The sequence below is a fragment of the Rhamphochromis sp. 'chilingali' genome (assembly GCF_963969265.1).
Source record: "Rhamphochromis sp. 'chilingali' genome assembly, chromosome: 8".
Classification (NCBI taxonomy): Eukaryota; Metazoa; Chordata; class Actinopteri; order Cichliformes; family Cichlidae; genus Rhamphochromis; species Rhamphochromis sp. 'chilingali'.
This window is the reverse complement of record NC_137935.1, coordinates 5,457,430-5,470,926: the sequence shown is the minus strand read 5'-3', so window position 1 is coordinate 5,470,926 and position 13,497 is coordinate 5,457,430. Positions and strand designations below refer to the sequence as shown.

At 42.5% G+C, this 13,497-nt stretch overlaps 1 protein-coding gene across 1 annotated transcript in view; it reads left to right on the top strand.

Moving 5' to 3' along the window:
- The window catches only part of sptbn4b (spectrin, beta, non-erythrocytic 4b), a 114,030-nt gene that overhangs the window by 62,198 nt on the left and 38,335 nt on the right, over positions 1-13,497 (top strand). Inside the window, exon 25 of the mRNA XM_080888944.1 lies at positions 2,728-2,874. Coding sequence (XP_080745070.1) covers positions 2,728-2,874 — 147 coding nt within the window. The remainder of the gene's footprint in view (positions 1-2,727; positions 2,875-13,497) is intronic.

Here is a 13,497-nt window from a genome sequence, read left to right as displayed (position 1 = left end):
TACAAGTTGAATAAATACATAGGATTACTTGCAGAAGCTGGATTAACTTTAGAAGGAAGAAGATCACGGCAGACAGAATCTTTGAGCGGCATTGGTCAGTCAGTGGAGAGCTTCTAGCATTAATCCCTCCTATAAACACTTCTATGGTCACATGGTTCCAACATCAGCTCCAGTAAAGTTGTGGTGACGCCTTATTGACATCACTATCAGTTCTTTGTTGATGAAAATTCGTGGAGCTGGTTCTAAATTTGTCCTCAGCATTGACACTGGCATCACATTAGAGAGACCGACTGCGAGATTGGGAAAGTTTTAAAGGGCCTCAGGTGTTGCTCATCCTGCTGATAACCTTTCATTTAGCATCTGCGGGCGAAAAAAGAAACAGCGATACTTCGAGCCTTTGGTTCTTCACAGACACTACCACACATCAGCATAGCTACACCTGTGTTTTGTGAAAAAGTGTGACGTATAGAAATGTAATTTTAGTCTTTATCCAAACATTCTCCTTAAGTCCATTGCTTTAAAACCTAAACACACACACACAGTTTTCCAAGGTGGCTTTCCTGATGTACATTTTTTTTATGTCTATCAGTGGAAAATTAGGGGACAGTGATGAAGTAGTGATGAAGCCTGATAGCATGATGATGACTCTGAGTCTTCCTTTGACCCTCTTCTTTCTTCCATTACGCCCCACCCCGTCCCTCTCTTTGCTTTTTACGTCAGCTGTTCATTCATCCTTCCCCCAATGCACCTAAAAGCTCTCCTCCTCCTTGCTCATTCATTTCATTTACACTCTCTAGAGGCATCAGCCTGTGACCCTCCATGACCGCTATAGTTGCAGGCTGTGTGTGTGTCTGTGTGTGTGTGTGTGTGTGTGCACCCATGACCTTTGCAAGTAAGTGGCACACACACATCTGTCTGCAAATTCATGTATGTGTGCAAATATGTGAGGCCTGTTACCTGTCTGTTCTGTGTGATGATAGGTGAAGGATGATGTGACAGATTGAGGGAAAGTGGACTGAAATCTGACCGTGGCCTGTTTAAGGAAAGGGGAGCAGTAGAGCCGTCAAACATATAAATATATCATTCAGTCGTTCCCTACCTCTCTGCCCATTATCAGCCCCCTTCTTTTTAGTGTCCCTTTGCTGTTTCTCTCTCGCTGTTCTCTGTGCTTTACCACTGCAGCAGTGTCAGGCAAGCTGGAGACAGAGAGTGCAGCTGCCTGGGACTGCTGCAGAGAGGAAGAGAGGGATGATAGAAGAAGGTGATGTACATGGAGAGGGAGGAGAAGATGAAACAAAAGCAGCTGTAGAAGAGTCGTGAGCTCAGCTGTTAATGCACACTGATGGGCTTCAATCAGTTAAAGCTTTGAGCCCCTCTCATTCATCCATCTTCGTGCACCAAGTCCACACCCGCCCCTCCGCCTTCCCCAGCTCGGCATCATTAGCCGTGACCGGTGAGCCCGGAGGCTTTGCTCCCCCTGCCCCCCTAAAAATTCTAATCCCAGGCTTTAGCTCCTCCCTCTCCTCTCCTTATACACTTCATCTCTTCTCCAACCAGCCGATTGGCTCACTCGCTCACTCAGCTGCCCGCTCGCTGAAGGTGTGAGGAAAGGGGAGGGGCGCCCGCGTACTGGCTCGGCTGCCTGCCATTTTATTGTTTTGGGAAGGAGGGGTTCTTTTTCTTCTTCTCTCAGTCATCCTCACTCTTTCCCTCGTCACTGTTCTGCCCCCGCCCCTCCTCTCTCTCCTGTTTGAGTGCAAGAAAGAGACAGAGCGAGAGGAAAGAGAGGGTAGCGCAGCCTCAGTTTGAAGTCTCCAGTCTGTCTCTTCTCTCCAGGATTGTTGTTATTTACCCTCCTGCCTGGCGTTTTCCCTTCACCTTTGCATCACTGCCCAGGGTATTTGGCTCTGCAGAAGGCACCCCTCAACTCTTTCCGTCCTCTCTTTTCTTTTTTTCTTTCTGGCTCTGCGGTGAAGAGCATCTTTGCATGCGTGTGACAGCAGACGAGCGAGGATGCGGATACCAGCGGCTGCCTGCAGCTGCCACAACCCCGTGGGCTGCTGATCTTAAACACTGCCGGTAAACTGGTTATTCTATTTGCATATCTGGTTTAGGTGCGGGGCTGGCGGTGCAGGTGGAAATATTACACGCAGGAATGAGAATGTTGATGAGGAAGAGACGAGGGAGCCGATGCTGACCTGAATATTTTGGTGATGCTCTCAGCGCAGGCGTGAGGCTCTTTTTTTTTTTTTTTTTCTTTCACCGTTTGCCTCTCGCAGATGGTCCCCGTGTGGAAAATGTACACATTTTACTCTTTGATGGAGAGCGGGGGTGTGCGTGTGTAGGGGGGTTATTTCTGCATGGGTGTGTTGAAGCTGAGGATACTGTCTGTGAGGGGTTGTGCACATGTAGATCCCTGCCGCCATGCTTGTTGGTACACGTGTGTCTGCTTACATGTGCTTGCTGTGCATCATTAAATTTTAATGTGTGTGTGTTTGACCTTGTTTAGTTACAATGCACCTTATTTATAATTCAGTTTTTCTGCATAACAAATTAATGGAATCATATATGCATGAATTAGAATAATATATGTACCTACTGATGAATGCTTTGGTCTGGTCACGTCTTTTAAAGTGAGGAATTCCTCTGTGCAGCATCAGCTCCTCAGTTATTTACTGTAACTGTCCTGTACTGACAACTCCTTCTGTATCTGTGTCTCTCACCCAGCTGGGGGATTGGGTGTATGAGAAGATGCTAATGGCGAGGGACAGCAGTCGAGACGAGACCCAGAAGCTTCATAAGAAATGGCTGAAGCACCAGGCTTTTATGGCCGAGTTGGCCCAGAATAAGGAATGGCTGGACAAAATTGAAAAGGTAAGTGCAGCTGGCCGTCCCAGTGATGTAGCCTCGCAGGCACATTTCCTTTTACAGTGTCACTCTGTTTTTGTTTTGTTTTTTTGTCCATTCAATTTTTTTTTTTTATAGTGCAACTCTGAAATTTACTGCAAATATTATGGCATAGAGTCTGACTTTGACCTAAGTCAAGATAGACACAGAGTAAATGACAAAAGAGTATTTCATGTGGACTTTGACCTACTGATGTAGTGATGTAACAACACCTGTGATTTTCTTGGGTTCCTCTAATATCTTAGCAACATCTCCTGGGGCACTTTTGCTCTTTCTCTTGTGACTCTCTCACAATTTGTGTGACTTTAATATGAATAATGGCAATACATGTATCCATAATTGTCGTAATACTATCCAAATGTCATGTATGAAAGCCATCTACCCATACATGCAAAACCTTACTCAGGAAGCGTTTGAGCAGCTAATCTCTGTGCAGGTGGACAGAACGGTCAAATCTCTAGTCAGCATGACTTACCTACACAATAATGGATACAGGAAGTTGCAAATTGTGAGAAAGTTGAAAAGATTGGAGCGTTTTTCGTTCATCGATGCGTGCCGTCATCAGAGCAGAACAAATGCTCTCAGTGCAACACCGGAAAAGCAGATGTTTACACAGAGTTGTGTTTCTAAAATTTCTTTAGGCATCAATGGTTTTCTGTTGTTTATACTACAGAATATGGCATCTTTTGTGTGTATTTTTATTTGGAAAATTATTCAGGAATTAACTGTCTCGAAGTGTTCCTGAAATTCCCTCTCCATCTTAATTTTGAAATGTAAACGATGGGTTCCAAATTCAGGCTTGTTGTACGTAGGTCGGATTAAGTTAAACACAGGAACAGATACAACATGCACATTTGATAAAAATGGCATTTTTAGTAGAATTATATACCAACGTAACAAAAAAATGGTTCAGATTATGAGTAAATAATAGAAATGTGGTTGACATAATGAACTAATTCCCAGGAAATTGCTCTTGTTTTGTTTGCTGTCACGTAGCTTGTTGCTCTGGAAAGTGAAAACTAGGCCTCTTTGCAATTTTACCAATGAGCCTCCGGTTTAAAAAGCTTTTAGGAACAAAAGATGAAGACTGCTGTACATATGGGAACAAAAGAAAAGATGTGTTTTACTGTTCACTGAATCATTTTGGCTTTGTGTGTGTGTGTGTGTGTGTGTGTGTGTGTGTGTGTGTGTGTGTGTGTGTGTGTGTGTGTGTGTGTGTGTGTGTGTGTGTGTGTGTGTGTGTGTGTGTCTTGTATTAGCTGGTGATATATCTCTGTTTTAAAAACACCCGTTAAAGGATTTTGCAGAAGGTTCAGATGCATTAGAATCATTTTGAAGATTAAAAATGACCCTCAATGCCATATTTGTTGTAAACTGATTCATGCATTAGTCCTTGTATTAAACACTCAAGTACAAAACTTACTTAATCAAAGCGTAACGAAGCCTGTGGCAAGGGCAGAAAGTATTACAGAGGGGTTTTTAAATAGGCAGGGGAGCGCCGCAGCCCTCTGTGCTGCTTGCTGTCCTGATACGATCTGTTTCGTATTAAGGAGATTTATACAGCACATCAGCCTCTCGTCTAAAGCTGCGGATGTAATTGGGTTAGCCAGTGTTTCCCAGGCTGCATGTCAAGGTTGCACATGTTTGACTTTGAGCGGTTGTGTTAAGGGCTCTGATTGCCTGCAGTGACATAAATCTGGATGCACTGGTCAGTAGAGCTGTAGTCCATGCATCATTTAGCAGTCGCTATCGCATCACTGTGTTTAGTGGCTCCTTGTGACTGCTTTGTGTGCTTCTGTGAGTAAAGAAGGTGATACTTCAAGACATATGTTTATCCTGGAATATGCTGTAATACCACAGAAAGCTTTCAGTTTAATCGCACTATGTTGCTCTTATGTTTTTTGTTTTTATTATTATTACCAATAAACTTGATAAATTAAAAATAATATGAGTAACTGACATGACTTTTTTTGTTTATCGGCCAACATGGAATCTCTCTGGTCATCTCTGATAAAAAGCCAGAGAGATTATCGTCTGTGTAAAATATGTTTATGATACTCATGCACAATTTGTGGTTCTGCATTGGTGCCTGCTTGCATTGGGCTTGTGCGAACTCAATAAACACAGAGGCTACGGGGACATGCTCCATGCAATCCCTCAAAAAGAGATGATGACACTCTGCATACGATGAGTGCTGAATAGTTGAAAAGTTGGTTTGCAAAGTGCCACAATAGTCCAGCAGCGGACACTTTTCTTTGTTATGACACTTTTGTTTTTGCAGCTTATGTTGACCACAGACTTTTTTCTTATTTTAACCTTTATTTAATCAGAAAGTGAAACCCTTGAAATAAGGAATATCTTTGGTCAGCGTTAACCTAGTGTGTTATTAAATGCCAAGGTAAAACCATCTCTGACACATATTTTTCCCCATACTTTTGAAGATTAAACGAAGAAATTCAAATGCCACACAGAAGAACTCTGCCTGGTCTGGAACAAGGATCTGCTCGCTGTCAGGCAGTGGTGCTAACCGCTGAGCTGCTGTGTTTAAACACTATGTAAAAAACAAAACAAAACAGTGACTTTGAGACAAAGAAATCACTCATGCAAAATGCTAATTTCGGGTTGTTGTGCCCGGAAATTATCATTTTAATCCATTATGGTCGATATTGCAATGAAGTTGATACTCTTCTGATCTACCGAGGCTTATTAACACCATCAGGGCAAGTATATGGTTGCGTTCGGCGCTTGCCAGTAGAAAATTAGATATTGTATGTGATGGCCCTGCAGAATGACAGCCAAAAGAAATTTGACAGGACACATGGACATCGATGGACCCATATGGGCTGTTGTAGAAAATGAAACATGCAACTGTTTAGTAAGCAGGCTGCAGTTATATCTGATGGACTGTATGGTATAAACAAATCCTGGCAGTGCATCTGCTCTGAGGAAATACAGAGAGATACAGTATTTCTAGTGAAGCGACAACATTGACACTACATTTATTATCATCAGTCTGAGCTCTTATGCTGATAACTGAAACCTGAAAGAGGCTATGCCGAGTGTATTGTGGTTCAGTCATATCACATCACAATGAAGGGGCACCACTGACCATGGCATAGTGGCTCAATCCTCTGCAGTGTCATACTGGGCAGGGCTAAACGTGAACGCCCCTGCAGGAAGCAGAGGGAACTGAATCAAGGCACAACACTCATATTTGTGCACATACTGTACTGTAAAGCATAAATTCTTGATATGTTGGGACGAGAACAGAAATGATTAAGTATCTGTTTAAAGACAGTTAAGTGGCAACTAGTCTTATAACTGTCCAACAAAAATGCAAATTATTTGAAATTTCCACCTGATGAAATATGAGAAATTGTAGCTCTGCCTTATCTTACTGAATAGTGAGTAGGATTTCAGGATCTACCCGCATCTCATCCTGTGACAGCTGGAATAGGCTCCAGCTCCCCTGTGACCCTAAAGTGGATAAGCAAAAGTAGATGGATGGATGGGCTCTAATAAAAGTAACTGACTGTCAAAATAAAAATCGCCAATTGCGGGTGAAATAACACCAGCGACATGAAGTAGGAAGGGCCGGAGATAAACTTTTATAAATTTTCAGGCGAGCACTTGAAGCGACCACCAATGAAAGGACAGAATACCATGGATTGACATATGACCTAGTTGTAAATACATTATATTGTTACCTAGGCAACCAGGCCCTGGAATGTCCAGAAGCAACCAATAGTCAGCCTCAAAGCATTTACGCAGCGTTAGGGATGAGTAGTATTTGCACAACCATAAAGGTCACCGTTCAAAAACAAAATGCTGTTGCTGTCGTGTGACTTTCATGTTTCATGTGGGCGATCGTGGCTCAAGAGTTGGTAGCTCGTCTTGTAATCGGAAGGTTGCCGGTTCGAGCCCCGGCTTGGACAGTCTCGGTCGTTGTGTCCTTGGGCGAGACACTTGGGCGAGACACTTCACCCGTTGCCTACTGGTGGTGGTCAGAGGGCCCGGTGGCGCCAGTGTCCGGCAGCCTCGCCTCTGTCAGTGCACCCCAGGGTGGCTGTGGCTACAATGTAGCTTGCCATCACCAGTGTGTGAATCGGTGGATGACTGAACGTGTAAAGCGCTTTGGGGTCCTTAGGGACTAGTAAAGCGCTATACAAATACAGGCCATTTACCATTTTACATTATGTCTGTGTCCTCGTCCAATCAGCTCGATGTAAGATAGCGGATGATGGCTGGTAACGTAGGCAGCTGCACATATTTCTGTCCTTCAAGCTGCTCATTTTGTCTGATTACTTTCTTCTCCTACAGTGGGAACTGTGAGGTTGGTATATGCTAATACACATGAGCCAGGTTGCAGAGTCCTAACATATCATAACACGGGCTGCTTCACTGTTGAGGGTGCAGCACTGCATGTTCTGACCACAGAGCTCTTTCTGTTGCACATTTAGGGGTCACATGCATTTAGGGAACATGCTCTGAGGGTAGATTTAGGTTACTGCACAATGCTTACAGATGGAGAAGGAGATGATGAAGAGACAGATGAGAAACAGAGAGTTTCTGAATTGTTTGATAATAAGCAAAAGTGGTGAATTGAGACCATGTTTCTGCCCCAGTCACTCACCTTTTAGAGTTGATATCACATATTAAACCAGGGTCCTCGAGGAAAAAAACTAATGGAGCGTATTTTTGTTAGTGTTTGTAACGCAATCTGGGATAAATAATCAGTGTAAATAATGATTAGACAAAAAATACACTGTGACTACACTGGAAAACAATTTAAAGGTAGCTTATGTTGCTGTTGTTAAGACACACCACATATGCTACCACTTTGATGTATAAAAGCGTCCACTGCAGTTTTAACGCCCACAAGCTGAAGTATCAGAATAATGCTAAGTGCATTTCTTTGCTTTCATCTTCAGAGGAAAATATGTAGTCCGGCTGTCAGTAATGAACAATAACAGCCTACATGTTTGGTTTTATTTTTGCAGATTTAAAAATACACACAAAAGTGACATGTAAGGACAAATAATACACAACACCGGGAGACACAAAACAACCTAGAGAGCTACAGACTCTCGCAGCATCTCCTCTCTTTGAATTTTACAAATTAGATTTTCTCTATCCAAATGATAGATATACTAAAAAAAAGATAATATATGCTAAAACAGGACCAACAGGACAGCATGCAACTAAATTAAAAGTGTGGCGAGACATCTGTGAAGCCTGTTCACACTGCAGGATGAGCCTCTTTCCTCTCCTCTCCAGTCCTTTCCAGCATGTCCAATGGTTAATCTGGCAGTTTCTCATTAGCGGGACGGTTAAGAGTGTAAAATAGAAATAGAAATATAATGAATTCAACTTTGAGCATGCTGGAAAAAATATAATATAATAATATGAATGAATTCTTTTCTGTATTTTTGCCATTAACAGCCAGCATGTGTTCCTGCTTTTTGTTTTTAACCCATCTTTAATCCAGTGCGAGCATATAAGAGTAGTTTACCTGAAGTGTTTCGAAACACAGCGCTGTTGAAATGTGTGACCTATATATATAAGAAGTGCTTGCAAAACACTGCAGTGAACAGACCGTAGACATTTGCTGTGTTTCTGTGCTTCTTAAATTTTGCTGTGTGAAACATTTCATTGGCTCATCGTCACTTCTTTGCTTCTTCAAAGAGGTGTTTACGTGTCAGAAATTTTAGTTTAGGTCGGATAGTGATGTGTAATGCCAACGTGATCAGCACTAGTATCCCAAGTCTTGCTCTTCAGGAGCAGACTGTAGTCACACCAGGATGTCTAGCTGTTGGCAGATAGACAGGGTTTAGCTTCTGAAGTCATATGTGGCAGCCATGTTCACCCCACAAGACTTCTCAGTGGCTGTTGCTTAGCAACTTGCATTTTTTTAAGATAATATTCAGTATTTGGCTTTGTTTTTTTTAAATGGCAGTGCTGATAAGGATTTGTACTCACTCCTGACAAGTGTTAGAAATAAAAATATTGTTTTAGAGGCATCCCGGGCTAATCTTTATCAGTCATGCCATCTAACTGGTACAATTTATTAGTGCTGTTGTATGTCATCACCTTCACTTTATACCCTCAGCTCAGTTACCGTCAAAGCAATGCAAAATAGCCCCCCAGAAAGGTTTTATTCTCTCTTTGTATAAAAAGGTCTAGAGAATAATAACATTTGCAAGAAATTTTTAAAACAATTTAAACAGACAAAGAAGTAGACGCATAGAAGGATACGCTGAAAGCTTAGGAAAGACGAGCTATAATGCCGTGAAGCTTTTCGTGCTCCAGCTCGTTGTAGTACTTCCTGTCCAAACAGTCTGTAGGTTGTGTCCTCATTGTGTCTCTGTGTGGGGTCCTCTGAGACTCTGCAGCTTATTTTTGCACTTATTTTATGCACCCCTTTTTTGTCATAGAGAACTGAAGTACAGTGTCCTTTTTTTTTTTTTTTTTTTTAAGTTGCTTCCATCTGTGGAGCCGTGTGTGTCTGTATTTCAGTTGGCACAGTTAACATGGGATTGAAATGCTGCCCAAAACGTGTTATCTGACCTGTGCACCTTAAATGCCGCAGAGAGTCTTTGGTAGTTCTACATCACGTGTTTCAAATTGACATGCCTCTATAAAGCAGGTTAAAGCCAAGTTTCCAGCTCTTTTTCCTTTTTTTATTCCTACTGCTACCATCAGGGTCAAAGCATGCCATGACACATGTTCTATGATGGTGCAAGAACCTCTTTTAGCATTTAAAAGCTTCAGCTGGGCTGCACCAAAGAAGCACAGTGCCAGTTTTCTGACTGAAAGAACACACACAGTATATGAATATGTGCTTGTAATAGAAGCAGTATTCAATTCAGTTCAATTCATTTTGTTTATTTGTTTATTTATTTTTCTCTGTTGGTCTCTTTTTTTCTCTGTTGTTGTTGTTGTTATATTTTAACATGTTCAAATTATGAACATGAGTGCCCACTCCGATTAGGGACGAGTTCCTGCCCCAAGTGGAGGAGTTTAAGTATCTTGGGGTCTTGTGATGGGAGAAGGGAGCGGGAGATCGACAGACGGATTGGTGCAGCGGCTGCAGTGATGCGGACGCTGTATCGGTCTGTTGTGGTGAAGAGAGCGCTGAGTGTAAAAGCAAAGCTCTCAATTTACCGGTCGCTCTACGCCCCTACCCTCACCTATGGCCACGAGCTGTGGGTAGTGACCGAAAGAAAGAGATCGCGAATACAAGCGACGGAAATGGGCTTCCTCCGAAGGGTGGCTGGCCTCTCCCTTAGAGATAGGGCGGAGTAGAGCCGCTGCTCCTCCACATCGAAAGGAGCCAGTTGAGGTGGTTCGGGCATCTGACAAGGATGGGCGAGGTTTTCCGGGCATGTCCCACCGGGGCAGACCCAGGACACGCTGGAGAGATTATATCTCTTGGCTGGCCTGGGAACACCTTGGTGTTCCCCCGGATAAGCTGGAGGAGGTGGCTGGGGAGAGGGAGGTCTGAGCTTCTCTGCTTGGGCTGCTGCCCCCGCGACCCAGCCCCGGATAAGCGGAAGAAAATGGATGGATGGATGGATGTTCAAAATAAACGTACAAATAACAAATAAATAAATAAATACATTCATATAGCACCAAATTACAACAATAGTCACCTCAAGGAACATTTTATTTAAAGTTGAAGACACTACACTATTACAGAGAAAATCCTAACAATCAAATGACCCCTGAGCAAGCATTTAGTGACAGTGGGAAGAACAAACTCCCTTTGAACAGGAAGAAACCTCCGGCAAAACCATGCTCAGGCAGGGCCTGACAGTGAGGGGAGGGGGGCATGCTGTGGAAGAGAGCCAGAGAAAAAATGTGCATCATGGGAATCCCCCAGGATCCAGGGTCACCCGATCCAGCAGTAACTATATGCTTTATCGAAAAGAAAAGTTTGAAGCCTAATCTTAAAAGTAGAGAGGGTGTTTGGCCTGAAAGCTGAAGGCGCTGCCTCCCATTCTACTTTTAAATATTACGTGAACCACAATTAAACTAGCATCTGAGAGCAAACTACTCTGCTGGGTCCTTAAGATAAGATGCGGTCTGATTATTCAAAACCTTTTATGGGAGAACACAGAATTTTGATTTATTTGATATTTCAGGGGGAGATGTTATCAGGACGTGCTCAGACCTCAGACAGCTCCCTGAAAGTGAACAGTTTGCCCTTAAAATATAAATATATTGATTTTCCATCAGCTGCCTTGATCTGAGTGTCCACGCAGTTTAAACATGGATTTACACTGTAATCATTTGATTGGCTGATTAGATGCTCCTTCATCAAGTCTGAATTGATCATTTGTGCTGCTGATAGATTGCATTGGTCATTAGTGAAATGAATTGGCTGAGTCTGTGTTTATAAATTAACTTATTGTTAGAAGCTCACCAATCCCATCCGCTTTTTTTCTTTTTTGCTAATTTGCTGCACTTAGACAGTAAATCTAGGCCTAAAAAAGCCCCGAAAAGACTTTTAAAAATAAACTCTATGAGTCAAACGATGTTTACTCAGCTCTGTGTGTCTTTTAGCAACACACCCACAATGCATTTCAGTTTAGAAGTGTTTTTAACCACTAAACCGTGCGATTATATCTTTGTAAAACTCAGGACTTGACTGTGTGTGTGTGAAAAGACCTCGATGAAGACTAAAGTATCGATCTTCCTTCAGTTTGGATGTGCGACTGGGTGACGTGGGATAACCCAGCAGATCATCACGAAGCACTGTGTGCCTCGTCAGCTTGCTGTGACGTCAAGCCGCCAGCAGCAACTGGAGCAAGTGTGTCCCCTCTTTCCTGTACTGGCGACGGTTGCCAAGCAACTGCTGCCCAGTCCCCTCTTACTTCTCCCCATCTTCCCTCCTCTCCTCGTAGAGCTCATGTGTGAAGGTCATCCCTCCATCCCTCCCCTTCTCACTCACTCTGGGTGCTTTACGTTCTGCTAATTCTGCTTCCTCGTGTCTGCCTTTGCGGCTTTGTGACCTGGAAAATCGATTGAGGTCCACCATCATTTAGGATGCTTAAATCCTTTTAAAATGTTGGATAAGAGATGAAGAGCACAGAGTGAGGAAACAAATTCATCCCATGTAAAGTAATTCACAACACCCATCTGATATGAATCAGATTAAGGATGAGTGATGTGATCAGAGCGGACAGTAAAAAGGAACCACCTGCACCTCTGCTGTTAGTAGGAGATCCCGAAACAGAAACCCAGAAAACAGAAGTACAAGTAACACACGGCAACAATGTGACAGGGAGAACGACGCGACTACAAATACACACGAAGCTGATTAGACACACAAACTGATAAAGGTTTAAAAGTGGGAAACCTGACACAGGTGGAACAAGAATAAGAGGCCACACGAGTCATGCAAGGGAGGGAAAAATCACAAAATGAAACTGGACGAGGAAACATGGAAGACACACCAGAAGGACATGAATACAAGAAACATGAGAGAGAATGATAATAAAAATCAAAAACATAGATCAGGAACTTGACAGATAATCAGTGTTATTTACTCCACCTGTCTGTAGTTTTAATGCCACAGCTCACTGTTGTATACATTTCTACAGTTGTGGTTATTATTGTTAGCTGTTTAAACAGTAGTAAAAGGGCACCGAACTATCTGTCACAAGTGATTTTATTCTGGTTATATCATTTATACTCTGATTTAACTTTCAAAAATAAACAAAGGGAGGATTGAAGTGCTCGTGGGCAGCTGCTTTTCAGTCCGACAGGTATCATCTGGCTGGTTAACACATGATGCAATTACTGTTTTCAGGTGGAGTGAGATTTAAAGTTTATTTGGCAAAAATCTGACCTTCCAAGTATTATTTAGAGTTTGTCTTTTGCCAGAATCCCCAAATATAAACTTAAAATATGACTTCTTCTGAAGAAAAAATGCATTTGTTGTCTTCTTTGGTTATACTTTTGCCAAATGATATTGTTTGTTGCCATGACTCCTCGGTATGTCCATAGTCAGTGTAGAAGCATCAGTAATCAGATGCCAGACATTTGCGTTTAAACAATCATCTTTTCTCATTTCTAAACATTTGACAGGTGGCATCTCCTCAAAATGACTCAGGAGAGAGAAAGACGTCCTAATTCTTAATCACACTGACTCCATTCTTGCGTCTCCTCTTCCTCCATCTTTCTGTCAATGTCAGAAAATCTGAGACGACTGAGATGGACGAGCCATTATAGCCATATGTAAAGCTCCCTCTCGCTCAGTCTCAGTGTAAGACACAAAGGTCTTGGTGTACTGGCATTCAGCTTGCTGCAATAGATGTTAATGTAGTGTAGTATAGAGGTCCAAATCTAATAAGCTGAGGTTTGCAGTGTTCTGAATGTATAATGTAGTGTCTAATCAATAGCCGTACTGTAGCTGCAGGATGACTGGGCTTCCTGATGACAGGCCGGATAAACAAATCTAAATATGTGTGGCTTATAATCTCTGTAGTGAAGTTTGTGAATGGATGGCCTGAGTGACAATTAAAAGTCAAAGCTTGAAGACAAAAGGGGTGTACTAAACAGAAACAAAGAGCACAGATGTAATAA